This window comes from Chelonoidis abingdonii, chromosome 5 (assembly GCF_003597395.2).
Source record: "Chelonoidis abingdonii isolate Lonesome George chromosome 5, CheloAbing_2.0, whole genome shotgun sequence".
NCBI lineage: Eukaryota > Metazoa > Chordata > Testudines > Testudinidae > Chelonoidis > Chelonoidis abingdonii.
This window is the reverse complement of record NC_133773.1, coordinates 59,100,458-59,124,993: the sequence shown is the minus strand read 5'-3', so window position 1 is coordinate 59,124,993 and position 24,536 is coordinate 59,100,458. Positions and strand designations below refer to the sequence as shown.

The 24,536-nt window shown below is 38.5% G+C and overlaps 1 protein-coding gene across 8 annotated transcripts in view; it reads left to right on the top strand.

Annotated features, from left to right (window-relative positions):
* Window positions 1-24,536, top strand: part of NR3C2 (nuclear receptor subfamily 3 group C member 2) — a 651,149-nt gene that overhangs the window by 4,590 nt on the left and 622,023 nt on the right. For all 8 annotated transcript variants that reach the window (XR_012655961.1, XM_075066312.1, XM_032793226.2 and 5 more), the window contains exon 2: window positions 3,508-5,287. Coding sequence is in view for 7 of the 8 variants with exons in the window: in XM_032793225.2 (XP_032649116.1) it covers window positions 3,508-5,287 (1,780 nt within the window). In the remaining variant the exon portion in view is untranslated. The remainder of the gene's footprint in view (window positions 1-3,507; window positions 5,288-24,536) is intronic.

Here is a 24,536-nt window from a genome sequence, read left to right as displayed (position 1 = left end):
GATACTCTTTACCATTCATGGGAATTCTGCAAAAGAAAGAGAATGTGAACTGTTTTCTGCTCTGTTACCCTGTGCAATGCTGCTGAAGTAACTGTGATTGCCTGGGAATCATTGACAGAAGAATGTGGTCCCCAGTCCTTAGCTTTGCATTTAAGATTTGCAGCTATCAGACTTTGATTAGTCCAGTCCTTCTATCTGCTTTCATTTGTAAATGGTACTTCGCTAACTTGGGACAGTCAGATCTGAGGATAAAACTTGGATCTCCTTAGTAGTATTACATCTAGGTCATCAAAGTGGCACACTGATGAATGATGTTTAAAGAAAACTCAAATAACAACAAAGAAATATAACATGTTTCCAAGTTAGTCACTGATTTAGATACATTTCTACCTTGATATAACTCAGTGTTTGGGAGCCAAAAAATCTTACCGTGTTATAGGTGAAACCGCGTTACATCGAACTTGGTTTGATCTGCCAGAGTGCGCCCCCACCCCACCCCCCGGAGCGCTGCTTTACCGCATTATATCCAAATTCGTGTTATATCGGGGTAGAGGTGTATTAGAATTTAAAAAAACTGGATTTAGTTCTGATTTCCTTACACTTAGGTGACCTTCCCAGTACAGGGATTCCAGGTATCATATAATTTCATTTTTATTTGACCATTGCTGAGAAATGGGTTTTATGCCTGATTGTCTGGCAACTTGGACTGCAAAGACTGCATTTGTTGAATGTTCTGTGGTGAAACACTTAGGTCACAAATGTTAATGTTCAAGTATACTTTTGATGTTGGGGGAACAGGTTTGTTCATAATATAAATATTTATAAAATGGCAAATGCATAAGTATAATTTCCAACATAAATACAGTCCCTTCCTCCATTGTCAGCTCTTGTGAATTAGATTCCAGGCTAAAACTTCTTAGAGATTTGTAAAAATGTCTGTACAGTACATGGTGTATAGATAGGATGTGCATATACAAGTCAATGGATTCTTTTATCAATTTTTGCTTTTAAAAAACAAACCAAAACCTGATCCCATCAGCAATCCAAATTAGACTTCTTAGCATTAGTATCCACTGCAACACTTATTGATGACAATAATCAGCACTACCAAGGGACCTGTTTGTCACGTGTTTTTATTTATAATTTTAGACCTAGCTTATATCTGGCTATATATAAATCTTTCCAGGCTTTTTACCCCTCTCAAAATGTATCTTCCAAAGAATGGACCTCTTACTGTAGCTGCTGGATCAGGGAATTTGCCACTTTGACAGCAATAGGCTTTCATTTGTTAAGCTTTTCAAGCTTATATGCCTCATGCTTAGGCACTAAAGATGAAATTTACCCCTGTGCAGTGGTGTCTATGCACCACTTAAGTTCTGTGGCTTAAATGGACATAAGTGGTGCACAAGTCTTCTGCCGGGCCTCTGCACAGGATTGAAATTCACTCTAAATCCATATTTATGCCTCTAAATGAGTGTTCTCACTTTTAGAAATGCTGAATTGCTCCATGGCTTCATTTGGTTTCAGAGACTATTGGGGGTGCTCAACATGTTTTAAATATGTTTCTTTAGGAGTCTAAATATTGGTTTATGTGTGTAACTGTAGGCATTTATGTTTGAAAATTTTAACGTATATGAACACACTTTGACATGTAGGTAACTGGTTTATTGAAGACCATCAACATTTTGGCTGTGCAAGGAATATAACTTGATGCCAAACATAATGCTTTTATTGGTCCATAATTTTGTAAATTTTTGTGCAACACTTGTGGCTAAGGCACAGTTGTCTACTTCTAACATCATCCTTGATGGAACTGTCAGCAGTGATAGGTACACATAAGTTTCTATCTGTTCTATGACTTTACTGCAGCTGCATTTCAACACTTTATGTATCGTCTCTTTTCCAAGATGCATGTTGTCGTCTTGGCATTTATTATATATCCAAGCGGACTACATAAATTTTCTTAGGTAGCAAGGAATCTAACCATTAATTCAAATGTATGCCAGTTATATGATGTCATCTGCATAAACTAAGGAGCTTAACTCACGATCACCCAATGTCATGGTCTCCAGCTTGTCTACCATTCTTAATGTCCAGTTTAAGAACATAATGAAAAGCGATCACGATTCCATGTACCTGTGTCTTACACCAAACTTTGACTTGAACCAGTTGCTTGCTTTTCCAATGATTCTTATGGCACTGCAGGAGTCCTTATACAATTACATACATGAGTGTAATGATCTTATCTGAAACTTTATATGATTTTGCTACTTTCCATAATGTTTCCTTCCAAACAGTATTACTCTCTGGTCTGGAAGCAGCTGATTTAATTAAGTAGACATCTGATGGCTGGAGGCAGTACAGATGAAAGTTCTTCCAAAGGTGACAGGTGTAAAGTCCAATGATTTTAAGACAAATAAAGAAATTAGATGGAGAGGAGGATGTGAAATTGGGTTTTCAGATTGGCTGCTATTTGAAAAAGATTACTTTGGTGGAGGCATTGCAGAAGACAAACACATAAGATGCCAAAGAAAATAATACGAACACCACAGAAGCTGACCAGTGACTAGATGGTGGGATATTGTATGCAGGGACATGATGAAGCAGGCCTTAATGGAGGAACAAGCAATAGATAGGAATCATTAGTGATGCTGTACTGCTCTCTATGTCTGCAAAGATACTTTTGGCTGACAAAAAGAAGAAATTCAGGATCAGGACTCTCTATATATTTTAAGCAAAAAATATAAATCCTGTTTTCAAATTCTTTTATTTAGGTTGAGTACAAACTTTTTAAAAATTGGGGAGGAAAAAATGTTACGCTTTGAAATAGATTGGACATTAACTTTGAATACTGAGCACTCAATATATTGATCAAACTAAAAAAATCCTTTTGTATACTGTAAGGTTTATAAGTATTTATGTTTAATTTTGTCCATAACTTTTAAAATCACTAAAATAGTCATTGAATTAACATTTAATTCAATAAGTCTTTATTTGTTAGATTTTTTTTCAAAATAATGTAGGACTAGATAGTACGTTTTATGCACAGCTGTGGTAGGTGAGGAGTATTTTGCTTACAGCCTTTTTCAGGGTACAGCTCATTTTCTACCTGGCCTGGCTGGCATAGAGGGCAGTGTGGAATCATGGGTCCATTCACTGCCTGTCCTTCTCCTCCCACTTCACTCATTTGTTCTCTGGAGGAAGCATCAGCTGTGCAGGCTTTGTGCTTCCCTCAGCTCCCAGAGGTAAGGTTTAATGGCCCTCTAAAGTAGTTGCATAGGCAGGAGGTGATCTGTACACCCTCCTATTTGTCTGCATGGCTATGTTACGGCTAATCAAAATCTATGGTTGCTGTTTTAAAACAGCATTTATGATATTAGATTTTATATAGAGAAAATAACATCACATGATAAAAGTATTTTACATTTATTAACCTCTCTGAATTGTAATACAGAATCATAAAAAGCCTATCATTTATTAATTTTACTTTTTTGTATTTTTTCCTAGTTATGGAGACAAAAGGATACTACAGTTACCCAGAAGGCTTAGACATGGAGAAACGGTGGGGTCAAGTTTCTCAGTCTGTGGAGTATTCTTCAGGTGCTGGAGAACGGACTGATGAGAGTAACTATATGGAGATTGTAAACGTAAGCTGTGTATCGGGTGCTTTTCCAAACAGCAATGCTCAAGGAAACAGCAAAGAAAAACCTGAACTACTCCCTAGCCTGCAGCAAGATAATAATCAGCCTGGTATTTTAAACTCTGACATAAAGAGTGAGTCAGACTCAAAGGAACTTTCAGCAACTGTTGCTGAATCTATGGGTTTATACATGGATTCCATACGAGATGCTGATTATACCTACGATCAGCAAAATCAACAAGGGAGCATAAGTCCTGGGAAGACTTATCAAAATGTTGAGCAGCTGGTAAAGTTCTATAAGGAAAATGGCCATTGTGCCTCTCCCTTAAACAGTGCAAATAGGCCCTTAAGATCTTTGATATCAGACTCTGAAAGTTCTGTGAATGGTGGTCTCATGCACGCTATTGTCAAAAGCCCTATAATGTGTCCTGAGAGAACTCCTTCTGGCAGTAGTCCTCAGAACATGACTCCTTCAGTTTGTAGCCCAGCTGGCATTAACTGTGTATCCTCAACTACTTCTACTAATTTTGTAAATTTTCCAGTGCACAGCCCAGTCAGCCAGGGAACTCCTTTGTCATGCTCACCTAACATTGAAAACCGGAGCTCTAGGTTGCACAGTCCTGCACATATTAGTAATGTGGGATCTCCTCTTGCTAGTCCTATAAGTAGCATGAAATCACCAATTTCAAGCCCTCCTAGTCACTGCAGTGTGAAATCTCCAGTCTCAAGTCCTAATAATATCACTATGAGATCTTCTGTCTCCAGTCCTGCAAATATGAACTCAAGGTGCTCTATTGCCAGCCCTTCCAATACAAATAATAGGTCCAGTCTTTCTAGTCCAGCTGTTAGCACTGTGGGATCTTCTATCTGTAGCCCAGTAAACAATGCCCTAGGCTTCCCTGCTTCTGGTGCACCTGCTGGACCTAACACAGGCCAAGATACTATTCCTAGTCCAGAAACAAAAGACAAAGGTGCTCAAGAAATCACATTTCCTAAAATGGAGGAAATGGAGAATGCCATCTCAAACAATTGTGTAGCTGGTCAGATGAATCTTGTTCAGTTTATAAAGCCTGACCCAGATGGAGCATTCGGTAGCTCATGTATTGGAGAAAATAGTAAAATCAACTCTGATTCCCCATTTTCAGTACCAGTAAAACAGGAATCAGCTAAACATTCTTGTTCTGGTGCCTCTTTTAAAGGGAATCAAGCAGTAAATCCATTTCCATTTATGGATGGTTCATATTTTTCTTTTATGGACGACAAAGACTATTATTCTCTTTCTGGGATTTTAGGACCACCTGTTTCATCATTTGATGGCAATTGTGAAGGTAGTGGGTTTCCAAATCCAGGCCTACCTGTGGGTATTAAACAGGAGCCTGATGATGGCAGCTATTATCAAGAGAACAGTATGCCATCGTCTGCCATTGTTGGTGTGAATTCAGGTGGACAATCATTTCACTACAGGATTGGAGCTCAAGGCACAATATCTCTATCACGAACTGTTGCTAGAGAGCAGACTTTTCAGCATGTGAGCTCATTTCCTCCAGTCAGTACGCTAGTTGAGACATGGAAATCACATACTGACTTAGCGTCCAGAAGACATGATGGGTATCCAGTTTTAGAATACATTCCAGAAAATGTGTCAAGGTGAGCAAACTGAAATCCTGTTTGTTTTTTTCATACTACACAATGTCTAGATAAGTATGACTGTTTGTTCCTCCCCCCCACCCCCCAATTTAGGCTTGATATTTTCTTTTTAATTTCTGAAGCTGCATACATTTTTCTTTACTAGGTGCATTTCAGTGATTTATTAGTCAGTTTCTCCATTAATCTTGCTAGATTTTGATTCTGGTTTTAATAAAAACAACCTGCATGTTTCACATTCAGTATTTAAATACATTATATATTATCATTAGATGTGATAGTGCTACTTTTTGAGCTTCTCCCACAATAAGTATTTGTTTTTAATAGTGGAGCTTGTTTCCATTACTTTCATGTGCCATATACTGGCTGTTCTTTCTTAGTTGTTGCTCTAATGCTTTGTACTGTTGATGATGGTCAGAAGGAAATAAACAGAATGGAAATGGTACATTAGGGACTTAAAGTTTCTAAGTTTTGTGTTATGAACTTGTATCCATCTTTAATTGACTAAATTTAAAAACTAAGCATGAGGGTCTATGGCAAACGTTTCTGAATCGTAATTATATGAACAGAGTGGTTTACATATGCATAGAAATTTCTCTTAAACTGAGGAGGGCTTTAAAGACTTGACACATTTGAAACAACTACAATCTGATTTAGTCACTTCTGGTGAAGTGAAATATGCCAATATCATTTGAATTGTGTACTACTTTTCTGAATCATAAGTAGTCATGCTTTAATAACAAATGGAGAATCCCTATACTTCAAATAGAACAGTGTGTGTATTTAGGGCAATAACATTTAGAATAGGGAAGGTATAAAAGAAGCCTGCAAGTAAGTACAAGTAATTGACTTTAGAATTGTTGATAGTATACATTTATCATAGTTCTGTACTAAAACCACAAATGAGTAGTAATATTACTTTGCACTGATATAATACACTTCAACCTGGGATCTCAGTGAATCTTATAAAATGGGTGGTATTGTGCCTATTTAATAGAGATTTGAAGTCCTTCTCTACAGAGGAAACAATGAGACCTACAATTAAGCACTGGTGCAGCTAGACTGATGATAGTGATGGAGGAAGTTGTACTGTAAACAAGGCTTAAGCATTTTCATTGTGTTATCTATCTAACCTTGCTCAGAGCACACCTGAACCCTCTCTACTTTACAGCTTGCACTGTTGCTACTGCCAGGAGAACTGCACTGGTGGACTCCTTTGGTGAATCACATGTCCAGTTTTTGACAGTGTAGGTGCAGCCAGAACAATTTGCTGAAGGTTGTGCAGAGTAGTCAGTTGAAGAGCTGGGGACAGAACTCATGTTTTCCCACCCCAGGTTCATTGCTCTGATTAGTAGATTCACTACCTTTTGGGAATGCAACATTTATCTTTTCCTTTTGGGGGAGGAGGGAGGGAGAAATCACCGAAAAATATATTCTATTTATACTTTATTTTTCAGATTTTTTTTTAAATTGTATGTTCTAATTTAAAAAACAAACTGAATATACTACTTGTGGTTGACAGGATGGAAATCTGTCTACATTAAGCCTATGGGGCAAAAGAATTAAAGAAATACTAAAATATTCTCCCTAAATCTGAAAAACATGTAAATAAACACCAATCCAGTCTTTCTTCGTCCACCCTATAGTTTTCCAAGCCATATTTCACATTTGCTTTGGCTGTCCATAAAGCACATATTCTGCTGACATCCTTTTTTTTTGGGGATCTGTCTCAACTTGAAAAGTGTATATTCCACCCTTAATACAAAACTTGGGTATATCGCAATCCGGCACATTTACGTTTTAAACTATAGTTTTCTGTATCCTAGAATAAAGTTCACTAGAGGATTAGTGAAATATTTAAAGGAAAAAAATCACATTGAGGTCATTACTTCTGTAAGTAGTCCTAGTGACATCTGTGAGAGTACTCGCATCACTAAGTGCTACTCATCATGAATAAGGGTTGCAAATGCTCATATGTTATGACTTTTTTTGGTATGTTTCACTTTGTGACATTGTATACATGTTATTGTTATAAGCATGTTCACCAACAATTAAATGCCTAAACTGCTCTTTAGGGACATATGAAATTTCTTACCAGTATTGTAGAAATGTCTTGTGATCTGCTTGTCACAATAGTCAAGGATAGCTCTATCCACTTATTTGCCTCTTTTTAGACCAATAGGTAAATAATCAGTGCCCTCAGAGTGGAATCTAAACTTTTGATGCATGTTTGGTATGAGTGTCAGTGTTCTCCTTACTATGTATATGACCCAGATCCTGAAATTTTTATCATGTCCATATACTGCTGCATTAAGGAGAAGTTATTTACTTATTCCCATAATACAAGAATGAGGGGTCACCAAATGAAATTAATAAGTAGCAGGTTTAAAACAAATAAAAGGAAGTTCTTCTTCACACAGCGCACAGTCAACTTGTGGAACTTCTTACCTGAGGAGGTTGTGAAGGCTGGGACTATAACAACGTTTAAAAGGGAACTGGATAAATTCATGGTGGCTAAGTCCATAAATGGCTATTAGCCAGGAAGGGTAAAGAATAGTGTCCCTAGCCTCTGTTCATCAGATGGAGATGGATGGCAGGAGAGAGATCACTTGATCATTGCCTGTTAGGTTCACTCCCTCTGGGGCACCTGGCATTGGCCACTGTCGGTAGACAGATACTGGGCTAGATGGACCTTTGGTCTGACCCGGTACGGCTGTTCTTATGTTCTTAGCCCCACTGAAGATGATGTGGGGCTTTGTCTGGGCATAGCAGTCCACCCATCTGTTGTACATTTCAGTGTGGGAGCATATATTATCATTTTCACAGCATAACCCTATTGTGGTGGTAAAACAATACTACTATTAAGCTGTTTGGAATGGCTCTGTAATTACGGGTACAATCATGGTTCCATCATAAGCCTTATTTACAAATGCCCTTTCTATAATTTTTTTTGAAGGGAAACAATCTGACCTGAAAAAAATTTGTTCTTTGAGTGGAGAAGATTTTATTCTTTGTATGAAGTTTGAAAGAAATTGCAGTCCTCATTTTCACATTATAGATTAGTAAATTTCATAGGTCATTTTGCAAGTAGAGTAAATTCTCTTGGATACTTTTTTAAATTCAGAAATGGCTTGTATTTTTTACTGAAAATGTATTGTAGTTGTTTTAGTATTTGTTACTTAGGATTGTGTTTGAAGGAAAAATTCAAACATAAGAACTTTTGTTTATTTGCTAATGATTGGGTGCATGTGGTATTTATGTAGTATTTAATGGAGATAGGAATCTCTTTGCCACAGAGAAACTAATCTCTCTTTAGTGCAGAAAGAGATCTGTTCAGAAGTCAAAAAGTACTGATAAGTGCAGAAAAACTTTCATATAAGATGTCACTTTTTTTTAGGAACGGTTATCTCCATACTAAGTCTCAAAACATAACTGTAACTCTTTCTTTCTTAGTCCCTGTCTACCCTGTTAATGCAGGAGGACACACACCTTATGCTATTCCTTTTCAGCACGCACATAACGAACACTAAGATGCCCTCTAATTTACAGCTGCCTTACATGGTGAAGGCATAGGATGGCTGGGCATGGAACAAAGTTAAATTTAGGTTTTGAGAATTAATCTTGACGCCATTAATGAGAATGAATATTCTTTTCTTAAAATGATACCTATTAAACTGGGGCTTTCACAAGTCAATTGTTCTTGCTAACCACATCTAATAAACATTATCCAGACATGACAGATTCTTGCCACCATGCTGATTATGCCCAGTACAAACCATCATCAGGAACATTCCCTTTTTCTCCTCATTTATTTTGTCATTGTTTTTCATAGTTGTTGCTCTTTTGATGTTTAGTCAATAAGGGTTTATTATTTGTAGAACTAGTACTTAATATGATGAGGAAAGATGTTTTCCCATGCAAAAATACATTTTCTTTTGAATTTCATGCTAATGTGTATACAGCATGTTTCTTTCTTTAAAAAAATTAGGTGCATAAAATGTTTGTGTGCATCACACATGTGAATAACATTTCTTAGAAATATCATTCATTTTGAAAAAATATAAAGTAAATAGCAACATGGGTTTAAAACCAGTCAGGTATGTTTGGTTGTGTGACTTCATTGAAAGAAATGTGTATTTGGAATGAAAATAAGATATTTTTTAAAAGTGATTGCCCATCTGAGGCAAAATGCGGTTGTAAGACTCATGATCATGCTAGCTGTGTAATTTTCAAAATGGTTAAGGAACACGTCATGGTTGCTTGAAACAACAGTAAAACTGAAAAAGATAACCTTTTGCTTCAGAATTGATGAAAAAGCCTCAGCACCAATGTGCTTTCTCTCAGCAACTTACCAGAACACCTCACATATATATATACTTTCATTTTATTTTTTTTCTTAGTCATCTTGGTGCAAAAAAACAAACACTATTTCTATAGGTTTACCACTAACAGCTATTAAGAGTAATTTCTTTAGTAATTTAAAATTCACATATTGGGCCAATTCATCCCCTTACACGGTAAAATCCTTTGTGGCAATCCTCCCAACATCATCGCACTGGAGGGATCTGCCTGTTGCATTCTGCCCCCCCCCCCCCTTCCCCAAATAGTGCTTGTTCCTAACCCAGTGGATTTATGGCAGAGTGGCTCTATGGTAGCTATGCTACTAGGGACTCATGGTTGCTGTCTTCGGGGCACCCAAGAATAGCAGGGATTGGGAAGAGGATATTGCAGAAAAGATAATACAGCCTCAGTGGGGCCAGAGAGGGACAATGTGTATCTCTCCCCCAACCCCTGGCTCACCCCACTCCTCTCCCCAACCTGCCCAGTTTCAACTTCTCCCAACATAGTTCCCAAGTGGAATGTGGTCACATCCCCTTCCTGTTCAAGAGTGGGAAGATCCATGCACAGATGGTTGAGGAAACAACCCTGGGGCATTGACTTAGATTTGTGCTTCAGAAGTGTTACTTGTTCAGACAGGTGATAAAAGAAATTACTCAAGTTTAACTTTTTATTTTCCAGTGATTTGAATGACATTTTTGGCCAGTGCCATTTCAGTTTGATAGGTTCCATTTTTAACTCTGTGCCCCACACAGAACCCTCCCAACGCACACTTAGATCCCCCCCACACTAAGCCTACTTGGATCCTTCCTTGCGAAGCCTGCCTGCCCCCACCTGGTGCACCTTGCACAGTGGGGCAGGGCCCTGGGATGTTTCTGGGACAGGCCCGGTCCTTGGGCTGTGTCAGTATTGGGTTCAGCGTCACTGCTGAGTCCGTGTTCGGGGGGGGGGGGGAGGAGCTTCTGAGTGGTCTCCCACCTCCTGTGCAGCCAGAGGCCTGTGCTCCCCAATGCCATGGTGGAGACTCCACATTTATTTGACAAATAAAATTTGCAGAATTTTAAAGTATTTTGTGCAGAATTTAATTTTCTGGCATAGAATTTTTACTCTTTTGGCACAGAATGCCCTCAGGAGTAAGTTTTAATATCATGATTGGGTTGAGGGGGGATGTAGAGGAGGGCTCAGAAAAAGATTGAGAACCCCTGTACTAGAGGACTTTATAGAACAGTACCAAGCTGCTAAAATGTTCTCCAAACTTGACAAGATTTTTCCCCACCTTAGCTTCCCAAAAGTAGTACAGTGAAACCCTGCTATAACATGACCTTTGGGGTCCAAAAAAATCCATCGTGCTAAATGCAGGGTTGCGGTATAGCGGGGTTTCAAATTAGTCAGATTTTCAGTGGTCCCCAAAGCGGTGCATTAAGTTTCACTGCCTAGTGCCCCTGGTGCCTGGTACCCAGCAGGGGTGAGAAGCCGCGGCTCCCCGCCTGCCAGAGACAGAGAACTCCGGGGCTGCGGATGCCGATGCTCTCTGTCCCCAGCAGGCGCGGGGCTGCGGCCTCTCTCCTGCTTCAAGAGGAGCCACAGCTCCCCACCTGCTGGGGACAAGAGCACCGGCGCCCGTAGCCTTGGAGAAGCTGGAGAGAAGCTGGGGCCCACGACTGCTGGGGACAGAGAGCACCGGTGCCAGCAGCCTCGGAATTCTCTGTCCCCAGCAGGTGCGGGGCTGCAGCTTCTCTCCCTGCCATGGTGTTGGGGACCATTGGTACAGTACCATACTGTATTATACTGTACTTTAAAGGGGAGCCAACCTGTGATCACGTTATATGAGATTTTGCGTTATGGCGGGGCGCGTTATGGTGGGGTTTGACTGTATTATGAAAAGTTTGTCACTAAGTAATGATTCTTTGTTAATGTAAAAGTTAGTTTTAAGCATAGTTCTGCTTTCTTCCATTTTTTTACATGATCGATTATCTTTGTAGCTTATTTATAAGTTATTTTTCTAACAATTTTTGGTGTAGTCTTGCTCAAGCAGCAACTTCTGTGTTATTTTTTTTATTTCCCTCAATAGGAGAGTAAATGAGAATTTACAGGATCACATGAATGTTTGAGACCAAATGTTCAAAGTGTTCCTTAGCTGTGCCTATGTGAATTTATGTGCCCAATGGTCTGCTATTTTTGTTTCCGCAGTTGTTTGTGGGCTTTTTGTGCTCACAAATTCAGATTTTGTAAATATATAGCACAACATTTCCAAGATACTCTGAAAATTTGGCTTTTGAGGCTTAATTTTCAATGGAAAAAAATGTTAATGCAAGATAATTTCTATTGGATGTTGCATCCAAAAAATTGTCAGTGAAAGGTCCACATAGAGCAGAATATGTGACATGGATGTTTGTGCCCTAGAAAGCTGCATATTTAAATCTGTTTATGCACAACGTTGGCTTTTTTAAGGTTTTTATTAATGTTTCTGACCTCCAGATTTTCATAAAAGACAAAAAAGCCATGGGGTATGGAAACACTTACAGAGGAAACTTGACAATTTGCCCTAATTGCTGAATTTGTAACTGAAAGAACACACAGAGAACTAGGATACTGCAACACATATTTATTTGGTTAATTTATTATGAAAATAATAGCATAGTATTATACTTTCATAATGTACTTTCAGTAATATAAGACCTCGTAACAGAAGTCTGCTATTAAAGCTTTGCTGAGAGGTGAGAAGATGGCACCAATTTTTGTGTGCAGATTCTAAAATATGCAGATTAAAGAAATCTAAATTAGCAAAATTCTACTGAAAATACAAATTACTGTATATACGCTATCATAAACCGGTTTGTTTATAAGCTGACCCCCCCCACTGAGACGGATAAGTAAAAATGGAAATTTTTTGTAACCTGTTCATAAGCCGACCCTATAATTCAGGGGTCAGCAAACCTTTTCCTCCTGGGCCATCAGGATAAGCTGCTGGTGGGCCGAGATGGTTTGTATACCTTGAGAGTCTGCAGGCACAGAGGTAAACCTAAGTAAACAAAGCGTCCCAGTGCGCCAGCTGCTTACCCCGATGGGCCAGGACAGCAACTAGTGGGGAAATTTTTGTGGGGGGAGAAGCTGGGAGTTGGGGAGTAACCCCTGTGACTCCCCCCCCCCACATGACCCCACCCCTAGCCTGGGACTCCCACACTCTCCTCCTATCCCTTCCCACCTTTCCTGGGGAGGGCCAGGGGAGGATGTCTCTGACCTGGCTGGAGCTGCTCTGGTAGGCTGGACAGTGTGGCCGCAGCCTGCTCTGGTGGGCCAGACCGGGCAGTGCGGCTGCAGCATGTTTCAGCGGGCTGGGATGAGTGGCATGTCTTCAGCCTGCTCTGGTGGTGTGGCCACTGCCTGGTCTGGGGGGTGGGGCCAAGCGGCATGGCTGCAGCCTGCCAGCCCTGGATCTGCAGCTGCTTTCGAGGCTGGGGGGAGAGCAGTGTGGCGGAAAGACTTTGTCCCCGCCTCTTCCCTTCTGGCAGCGCTGCTTCTCCTTCCTCCCTCTGTTGGGGGAAGGGGCTATGTCCCAGCTCTTTCTCTCTATACCTGTTCCTAAGCCGACCACCTTCTCTGGTTTTTCCCGTTTTTACTAAAAAAAAAATTTGCTTATGAATGAGTATATATGGTAGGTCATAATTTTAATAAGGACTGGAAGACTGATTTCTGAAATGTTCTGTATGAAAACCATTACATCTTTATATATCCACTGTAAATGTGGCTGGTTTATTGGACATCTGACTGTTATAAAGATGTGTTTGCATATAGGTACGTTTATTGTGATAGTGAGAATAACATTGCAAAGCCTTTACTCAGGCAGTACTCAAATAGTCTACAGTGGGACTAGTGTGGGAGGCCTAGAGTCAATAAACCATCCGGGTTCAGCAAAGCATTTAACTTTAATGGAACTTAAGGGTTGGATTTAAATACTCAGGTGCTTTACATAGATTACTGTTGGGTTTAGTATCTGTATTTGTAAGGAATGCTTCTGAAAGGTATCTTCTATTGTAAACTACCATAAGCACATAAGCACTACATAAGCACTACATCTCTTATCATAATAGAAAAAGCTAGAATTGATGTAAGGCTGATTGAAATCAAAATTTGTTTGGGGAAAATATTTTAACAGAATGTTAAGGTTGATTAGTCAAGCACTGAAGTTGGGAAATGCAAACATTAAAGCTGCACATACAGACTTAACTCTCTCATCTAGTAAATATACATTATGATGTGGGTATACAAGGGTAGTGAAAGGAACACATTGATAGATAAAAGGTCTGCTTTGAATGTTCCCATTACATAAGAAAACACTTCCAGTTGTAAAGATCAAATTAACATTAAATGAAATGCCTCACACACATCTGGCAATTGCATTATAGAGTAATATGTACATGAATTACTTTGAGATGTGTGTGGCTCCAAGGTGGAAATGTGGCATCCATTGTTACAGCAACACTGAACAGCAGTGTGTTAAGAGAGGAATCAAAGGGTAATTCAGTTTTGGTCAATTTTTTTCTATCATTCCACAACTTTACATTCTGACTTCTAAACAAACTTGTTTATTTACATACAGAAGCGTAACTATTTTTAAATAGTCCCTTAATTAAAAAAAAAAATTATATAGGCACTTCAGCTGCTACCATACAACTTCTTTCCCCTTTTCTGGCATTACCTCTGCGTATATATATAAAAATCGTGATTCAGACCCTCCAGTTGCAAGATCTTTACAAAATAAGTTTCACCTTTTTAAAATCTACCTTTTGATTTTTGAGAACCTAAGGAGATGTATGGTTATATCAGATTCAAAATGAAACTTTAAATGCATACTTCTTCCACTTCATAGCTCATAAGCAAAATTCAGTTACTTACTGGTGTGAGCACCATCTGTTCTTCTCCATCCTTCTTCCTTGTAATTGTCTCCCCCTTTGTGCTCCACCCTTCATGTTCCTGGCTGTCCCAAGCATTCATGTCTTCCCATACTTCCATTCCTTTGCCCTCTGTTAGTTAGTTTCCTACCATTCACATTCTCCTTCTCTGCCATTCCTGTTCCCTATCATACCCTCAGACTTCCTTCTGTTCCTCCTTTTCCCTGACTGTTCTCCATCTCCTTCCTGATGCCAACATGAGGAACTTAAAAAAAAACACATCAAATATTGTGCATCTCATGATAAAATCGTGAGTTGGTAACATTGTTTTTCCCACAATCCTTGTCTTTCCTCCCTCTCTGACCAAAATATCTTGGCTGCTCCATGCCTGTATGTCCACACACCTGCACAGAGGCAAGTCTTTTTCCACCCTACATATCAACTATCACAATCTCACATATCAGCATCAGCACCCACCTTTATCCTGGGTCCAGCATGAGATGTAGGCAGGCAGTTTGGCAAGAAGATCTCTCTCACTGTACTCCAGGGAATGGGAATGCTCCATTCTTAAATGATTCTCCCCCTGAAAGTACCAGGGGTTCTTCTATCCCGCTCCCTACAGATGAGGGATGGAGAACCATGGCTGTCTTATATGCCCCTCTAGGGAGCCACCATGGCCTCTGTCTCACTGAAAATGGGGGATAGGGAAGCTGGAAGGTTGTTCTCTTTTTCTCACTTCAGACACATCGGGAGGAGACAGAGAGGGCTTTTAGAAACTGAATTGGTTTGCTGCTGGAAGAGCAAGCAGGAACTTCTCTATCTGTGCTCTGATTCTTCTGTTTGTCTTGCTTTCAGCTGTGTTTGAATCCCAGTGCTGAACTTTGAGCAAACAAAAAGATCAAAACTCTTCTTGCTTGGTTTGACTGCATTTCAGAAGGATACTGATAGGAACTCACCATGCCCCTTTTATAGACACTGAATTAAAAACAACTGAAACAAATGCTAGAAAATTGTTTTGTCTTCCTAAGTTTCTGCTTCTGTAGCATTGTTAAGCAATGCAGTTCTGTTTGTTAACTTTTGCAAAAAATATTTTAATGGCTGGACCCTGCTCTTTCTGAAATGAATGAGAGTTTTGCCATTGATTTTACTTGTGGGCATATTCCTGCTCCTACTGTAAGGTAGATAATGGTGACTAAGTTAATTATGCTTTTTCGTATTTATGCATTATTTGATCTGGAATTACTAAGGTATCTTGCTTTTTTTTAACACCTTTTTTGAATGTTTAGATTTAACTTAACAGAGAATGCACTGCATATTTTATATTTATTTATTTTAATTTAACAGAGAATGCACTGATTGATTCTTACAAATAACCTTTGTAAGAATTGTATTACCTAAATATTTCCAATTTTTTTAACAGAAAATAAGGACTGCATAGACAATATACCTAAATTTCAGAATTCATTTTACTTCTGGATCAGAATTCTTCAATTAAATACATGCTAGGACAACATTTAGTCCAGTCAGTTATGAATTAAACTGACTTAAGAGCTTTTTACTGAAAAAAGATTCTCTTTTGGGCTTTTTTTTTCTGTTGCACTGCTCTTGAATTACCATTAGTATTTGAAATCTTAACTCTTTGTGATCCATGGTCACAGGCAGGGCATGATTTTTAAGGTGAATTATCCAGGGACAACTTGAATTGTCTGACAAGAAAATAAGATTGTCACAGTTTATTAGCATTTGCTTTCCTTTACTTTAAGATTAAACTGTTTTGTGCAAATGTTGTGCCTCACCCAAGGACAAGATGATGTCTGATTGGACCCACATTTAGAAATTGTGGTTGCACTGAATGATCAGCACATCACATTGAGGCTGAAACTTTACCTTCCATCTCTTTCTTTCTCCCTTTTTTTTTTTTTTAAAAACCTCACCAAATGAAGATTACTCCCAAAGTGCAGTAGAGTAGAAGGTGCAAAATGAGTGTAATTATACATGTACACGTATCCTGGAGGGCAGTATAAGCTACCAGGATAGTAAATTATTTATTTAGCTTTTTAAAAATAAGCAAAACGATTGTCAGGCATGAGATCAGTTTTGTAGCTGCAGTTTAAATATGCTCATCAGTCAGTGAACTCAAAATTTTTAAGCATAAGCCAGTATCAGGGAGTAAGTAATTAAATTTGTCCACAGTGAGATTTTAGTTTTCCCAGGCTGTCAAAATATAGGGTTTTTCCTAGCCCTTTTGCTAACGTTTTTTCTGAAGTCCATATTATCCTAACATAATACTGCAGTTATGTGGAACCTGTAAATAGACTACATTTCCATTTCTTTTTTTGTCTGTCTTTTCATGTGTTGCTGCTGCCTTTTTATGAGTGATAAGGATGCAGATGGCACTGAAAAATTGCATTTAAAAAAAAAAATGTTGTATCTACCTAAATCTACATTGCTATTTCAAGAGTGCAATGCTTGAAATGTACGCCTTGCATGAATATAGAAATAACTTTTAAATATTTTGTTTCTTTTGCTTATTTTTCTTTAATAAAATTTTAAGACTGTTGAAACATACTGTGAAACAAGTTAAGTAATAGCACTGTTTACCTGATTGTTTTTCATAAGGGTGAAGACACATTAATTCAAAGCAATGGAAATCAAAAGTACTATCTTTTGGTGCTGAAACTTCACAATCTCGTTTTTTCCGTTTAATTTATTGTTTAGAGTAGATTGAGCTATGTTTTTAAGAGGCTGCTCATGAAATTTAGAGATCGTACTGTAGGATTCTGAATCCCTTTAATTGGTTTAAGCAGTTCGCTAGGCAAAGCAGTGGTCTGTTCAGAAGAGTTTTGGTAATCATGCTTTGTTACACAATGGCAGATTCAGGCCACAGAGGACAAGGGATTGCAGTTATGTTTAGTTCATATTTGGATAGAGCCAAAAGCCCATATTTTCAAAAATGTACATTTGAATAGTGTGTGTAAATCCTGAAGTGTTTGCACAAGTCAGAAATTTGTAAACACACATCTGTGTACTTCATAATCCTCACTTATGTGCACATTGACAGCGCTGCTCCCATAAATCAGGCCATTTTGAAACTTTGCGTCATAGTCTAAAAGTCCCAGTTTACTCTGGCAAATCTTGCCTTTAAAAATCAATCTTGGTTTGTATACTTAGCTCTTTTATTAACACTGTTAAAAACTACGGAGTGATTAAGGGAGTATTTTAAGATTAAGCTGTATTCCTAGTTCAAGGACAACTGATGATCTGATTTCAAAAACATCAGAACTGAAGCTGGAAATGAAAATTGGCCTCTCTTCGCTGTTTCCTTGTAAATACCATCAAATTGGGAGAAGGAGTTGTTGCACTTCTGAGACAGTGCATCATGGCAATAACCTTTTAGCTGTGCAGACTAAGGACTTGGTTCAAAAGAGGATGTTAGCATTATTTATTCTGTCTACAGAAAAAAGAATTACAGGGTTCTTTTTTTTCTTAAGGAATAGAGGAGTTTGAATATTGCAGATTAAGATTAAAGTAAGTGGGAAATTTGCTGTGGTTCTATCAATAGTGTACATGAGCGGTCAGTTCTGTTACTCTGACTGTATCCAAAATTGTACTACAGAGTACAGTCAGGAATGATGCATTTGCTTATTTACATTATGTATATGTTTGTATATGCACTACATCTATGAGTCCTCCTACTCTTAAAATGAGGATATGGAGATCCTGCACAGGGGTTTTGCACCTGCCCTGCTTCAGGGGAGTTTCATGATGCATTTGCTTATTTACATTATGTATATGTTTGTATATGCACTACATCTATGAGTCCTGCTACTCTTAAAATGAGGATATGGAGATCCTGCACAGGGGTTTTGCACCTGCCCTGCTTCAGGGGAGTTTCATGCACCCAAGCAGGGAGGGAATTCTTGGGGGAAAGGAGCTGGGATTCCCCAGCTAAACATCTTCCTGCAATAAATTGTATAAGGAAGCAACTGGAGGCTGCTGCTGTGGCCCTGAGATGCCAGTAGAGACCACAGAGCTCCTCCATTCATAGTTTTGCAGCCCTGGGGAAGAGTCTGTTCCCCATATTCCCTGCTGATCTCTTCAGTTTATAGTGTGTTTGTTCAGGTGTGCTGGGGGAGAATTGCATTTGGTTTAAATTAGTTTTTAGCACCAAGTCTTATTTAAGTTAATAATTAAAAACAAATGTTGGTCACTAAACATTCTTTAAGGATTTGGTTTACAAAAAAGTTACTTAAATGACTAACCTGTTAGCACTTTACACTAAGCCTGTATCATAGACTAACATGCTGTAAACGGTGAAGTAAAACCACATTTCAGCAGGAGTAGCCATGTAAACCCTGTAGAACTTAACCATCAGATTCCTTCAAATACACTATGGAATAACTGAATAATTTAAATAAATTCAATTATAATTCCTTAAATCTGTATTTGAATTTGTGCAAACTAGCAGGAAGATGAACAAAGTGTGAGGTGGAGGGGAGAGTCAGACATGTCAGTCATGTCAGTTTCTATTCAGTATATGGAAGTAAATATTGGATACTACCCAAAATTTTATTACCACTGCCAGCTAACTCTTTGTAATTTTTTAATGAAATAGTTTATTTGATTTGCACTTCTTTTTGTAACTACCCTTTTCATGTCTTGAGACTGAAATTTAGATTTTTAAAAGAACCATCAGTGTGCCTCAGGTGGCACCTGACCAGGATTTATCACTGAATTTGGTCCACTGGTCCATCATTAGCTTCCCTGGTCCAGGGAGTGCAGTGTGAACACTGGTCCATGTGTGTCCCCGCCCTCCCCTGCCCGTACCAGAATTGACATTAAGACATAGATTAGACACCACATTTTTGACTTATTAAATATGGGTCAGTGACAGTGTCAGTCTGCAGAAACAGATAATGTGCTGTTGTTCATTTCAAATTAAACTTTTGGGGGAGGAAGGGAAGGGCCTCTAGCCTTCACATTTTAATATGTTTTGTACAAAAGTTTGAATTTATTTAAAAGAAATCAGGAGTGAGTTATATGGTGAAAAGAATGTGTAACTATTAGCAATATAATTTTCTTTTTAAAGTGGGACTAGTCTGCCGCAAAAATAGATTTAAGAGTGCCCTATTTTTATCAATGAACTCACCTCTGCAGAGGGCCAGCAAAAGTGTTTGACACCATTTTGGCCTGAACCTGATGACCTTCAAGGACTCAGTGCAGCATTCCTCTTCTATACCAGGTGTTTGGAAATGGAAAGGAATTGTAATTGTAGCCATGGGAAATTATTCAAGAGGGAGGGAAATTTGAGGTGGGTTATTTTAAATTGTTGCACTTTTATTTATAAGTTACGTCAGGAGATTCAAGAACATATGGATGGGCTTCCTTTTTAGCACTGCTATAAATAAAAACAAAGTCTAAGTCCAATACAGGGACAGTGGAACTTCAGTGATGAATAAGCCTTGAGATGTCCCTCTTTACAGGAATGAATTTCCCCCATTTGAGGTGGTAAAAACATCCACATGTGGTATACACACACATACGTGCACACGTGCATTATACACCTGATTTGTCATAAAAAAGCAAAGGGGTGTGGTGGTATAGGCAGCTTAGTTAGATACTGCCAAGTAGTAGTAAATTATGCAAACTAATTTAACAGCTCAAACTGCCTTATATTGAAAAACAAGCTCTCGTATGGATCAATACAACTTTATAAAAGCAAACTTGTTGTATCACAGCTAGTTATACATTGTAAAGGCCGGATAAATTCATTTTAACATGGAATGAAACTGAATCAAAAGTTTTGAATGTTTTTACCTTATGTACACAAAGTATCCTTGTAAGGCTAATGCTATTTGAGTCAAATATAATTAGTTGATTTCCAAATAAAATATAAAATTGCATTTATTAATATGGTACCTTTTATATAACATTTTCAAAATGTTGGCTTCCTAATAATATTTTATAATTTGGTTTTTTACTACTTTAAATGAAAATGGATAAAATAAGAAGGAAAACATTAAAATGTCCTTCTAAATTAGAGAGAATATTTTATTTTATGATTCTTCTGTATGTCTAGCAGTCTTTTGTTTTTTCTAATATACCAATAACATCATTCCTAGATGCTAGAGTGTCTTGACACCTTCCACAAAACTCTCAGGAAGAGTTTCCTTTTCATTATTCTCAGATCTTCTGTGCTCTGACAGTGAAGTCTTCTCCTATTGCAGTTGTAAATACACACAACTGATCCACTTCCTGGACCTATATTAAGTCCTCCCTGCTCTCAGTAGGAATGGGGTTTATATACCCCATCACAGGTACATTATATGCCCAGAGTTCCTAAAAAGCAAATGCATTCTTGGTTGGAGGATATAATACCTTTTTTCTACTATGCAGAATACACCAAATTTAGAGGTGACCTAAGTGGTGTCATAAGTTACATGTCAGTAAATCAGTGTTCATCAAGGTAATTTGTATACTGAAGGTGCAAAAGATTAGATGTTTCATGTCATAGCAGGAATAGTAACAGCATCAGGAGTGGGAAGGAATAAGGAAATGAGAGACTTCGAAATTGAAAGGAAAATTAATAAGAATGTGGAAAGAGAGAGGAAACAAGAAAAGCAAGATAGGTATTGGCATAAAAACTTGGCATATAATAAGAAATATAACGTAGTGGGGAAAACCTGAGAGGTACTAAGTCCTCTCCATTCTCTTTGGCATCACCGAGAGTTGTGTCCCAAATCTCTCGGGATTTTAGTTCAACACGTTTAAAAAGAGGTTAATCTTTTTCAGTAGTTCTAATCTAAGGAAATCTAAAAGAGGATTTTGATACTGTGTTCTCTGACTCCTGATATCTTACCTGGCTGGGTTAACGACTCCTTAATTTGTTCTGTACTGGGAGCACTACAAGTGTCATAGTTCATAAGGGCATATATTAAATTCTCTGTCAATTAATGGAAGAATGTTTTACAGTCATCTGCAACTCCATAGAAAACCTTCCATTTATATTTTATTCATTAGCTACACACACAAACATGCAATTCAGCAGGACTTTATTTTGTATGTTATCTTGACTGTTATGTGTAAATTGTCCCAAACAATTTTGCTGTTATAAGTTTCACATGTCAAAAAATAGTTTTCAAATTGTATTAATATAACAACATAATATTAGGAGTGTAACACAAGAAAGTTGGACATAGAGCATGAATTCTACCCTTGGGGCTTCTTCAACCAGTCTTAGTACAAGAGCAGCATCATACTGTAAAGTAGGCTTGAAGTAAACATTGTTTTCTAGCAATAATTGTAAGATTAAGTAAAATCACACTCTACAAGATATTATTTCCATAGTACGCAATTGTTTTCATCTATCGAATCTTATCTATCTAGCTAATATGCTACCACTTAAAATAATACTAGATTCTTTTGTAAGTGAAGATGTTTGGTTGGTCCATGTGTCTAATGACAAGTTAACTCAAATATTATAGAGGATGGGGAGCATGGACTGCTTTCTGCTATGAAATGAAACCCTGCTCTAATTGAGGTCTCTAGGTACTACCACAATATAATAGTAAAAATGGATGTATGTTTTACATTGTGGTGTAATTCAAGCCTGCCAATAGATGCTCTAATTTGGGGCTGTCTGCATATCCAACATAAGGGGAGAGAATATGCATCAATCTAGATTGTGTTCTGACTTGGAGAACTTTAACTTACAGGTGGGGAAATCTCTGTAGTTGGTGGCCTGATTCTTTCATATACATTGGTTTTACGCTAATGTTCCTCTGCTGGTGTGAGAGAATTCAGCCCAATAGTTCCTGTATAAAAGGAGATCCATGAACTATCAGCCTGTCCAGTAATGACATACAAAGGCTATCTACAAGTGAGTTGGTATTTGAATCTCCATTAATCTCTACTATATAGGTGTGTATGTAGTATGAATAAAATCTTATCTCCTTAAGAGAAACAGAACTCTGGGATCTAGTTTCGCCCAAAGTGGAGAGAGAGAGAGAGAGAGTGTGTGTGTGTGTAAAAGGAGGAGGAGCAAGGCATGGAAAAATTTGGTTGACCAGTTAATGTCTGAGTTTTTGAGCCTATAAATAGAGTCCAGCAGAATATTTCTAGCTAGTTCTGGGGAAAGTCAGTGGCCATGCAGGGGATTGGTTCTGCTCTCAGGGGTGGGGGAAGCATAGGAGGTGTATTGAAAATCAAGCCGTGAAATCAATAAATTATAAAATTCCTCCATTTGGGCTTCAGTTTGTTTGTCAGTCCTGTGTATTCTGAGCAACCACTACATCAGCAGCCTGATATAAGCCTTTAAAAGACCCAGAAAAGTAGCAGTAACGAGAGAAGTCAGAACTCAGCATTCACTGGTGTACAGAGTTGTTGGAATGATTATAGTACTCTCTTGGTGCTAGGTATATTAGAGAAAGGGAATTAAAGACATAAAACTGAAAGCTAAATTTTTAGCCATTATAATGGAAAATCAGTTATTTCTTATGAATTGGAATTTAAGGAGTTTGTTTTAAAAAAAGGAAAAAGACTTGATGACATTTTAATGTGCAAACTGGTTAAAATATCTTTTGAATCCAGAAGCCAGAATATACAGAGGGGCGCATTCTACTTCTGCAATTGTAGGGGAAACTTCTAGAAAAGTAATATTGAATGCTTATGAAAAACAGCTGTCAAATTTCCTTTTCAAACCAGTTCAATGTAATGTAACCAACAAGAGATTTTTCTGTGATATTTTACAGTATTGCTAGAGTATAAAATAGTTTATGTTGAGGCGATTATTTTACCAATGACGAATAACTTTCATCTGAAAGCAATCAGACAACTAACTGTGAAATCATGGGCTTTGATCATGCAAATGTGTGAGTAATTTAGTGCATATGAGTAACTCTCTACAAATCAGTAGATCCAAACTTCTGCATAAATGTTTGTAGGGGCCTTCAACTGCTGTGATTTTCTGTATAGTAAATGAGTCTGTGGAGAACAGTATTAACCACAGAAATGGTATGTCTGCCCTGGATGGGAAGAAACGAATGACAACACTGTTGCTCTTTTGACTTGTAATGGTCAACTGTTTTTTTTTTTTTTCCCCAGTAGTATATCAGACAACCATATAGGTTGGAGCTATGATCTCAAGAGTTTGTCTGCTGACAGTTATTACGAAGTGTCTATGCCTGGTTGCAGTTGCAGCTTTAGTTTTATCATAAAAAATCAAATAGAAAACCAAATACAATAAAACACTGAAGTGCTTCAACACTCAGTGCTACTTTTCTTTAGGGCAGTGTTTCTCAAACTTGGGATACCACTTGTGTAGGGAAAGCCCCTGGCGGGCAGGGCCGGTTGTTTACCTGCTGCGTCTGCAGGTCCGGCCGATCGCGGCTCCCACTTGCCGCGGTTCACTGCTCCGGGCCAATGGAGCTGCTGGAAGTGGCGCAGGCCAAGGGATGTACTGGCCGCCGCTTCCAGCAGCTCCCCTTGGCCTGGAGCAGCGAACTGTGGCCAGTGGGAGGCGCGGCTGGACCTGCAGACACGGTAGGTAAACAAACCAGCCCGGCCCGCCAGGGGCTTTCCCTACACAAGCGACGTCCCGAGTTTGGGAAACACTGCTTTAGGGCATGTCTACACTTACCATTTAAAATGCAGAAAGTCTCCTTTTTGCGCAAAAATCTCAGGAGTATTTTTTATACTTGCCAATGACTTTTTGCAGTGAAGTTCAGAAATTTCACTGCAAACAGAAAACCACCTCCACAAGAGGCGTACAGCTCTTACCAGTGATACTTTTGCAATGATGTGCAAGTGAAGACAAGTTCTTCCTCTTTAGATAACTTTTAGCCTCTGGAGGACATCCCATAGTGTCTACGTGACCACTCTAGCCATAAGTTGTGCTGCTCTGACGCCAGGTAAACAGACGTCTGCCCTCCCTCTGTAAAGCTCCGGGAACTTTTAAACTCCCCTTCCTGTTTTCTTGGCAAGTGCTCACTTATTTGGCCAGGTGACAATGCCTGCTCCATGGA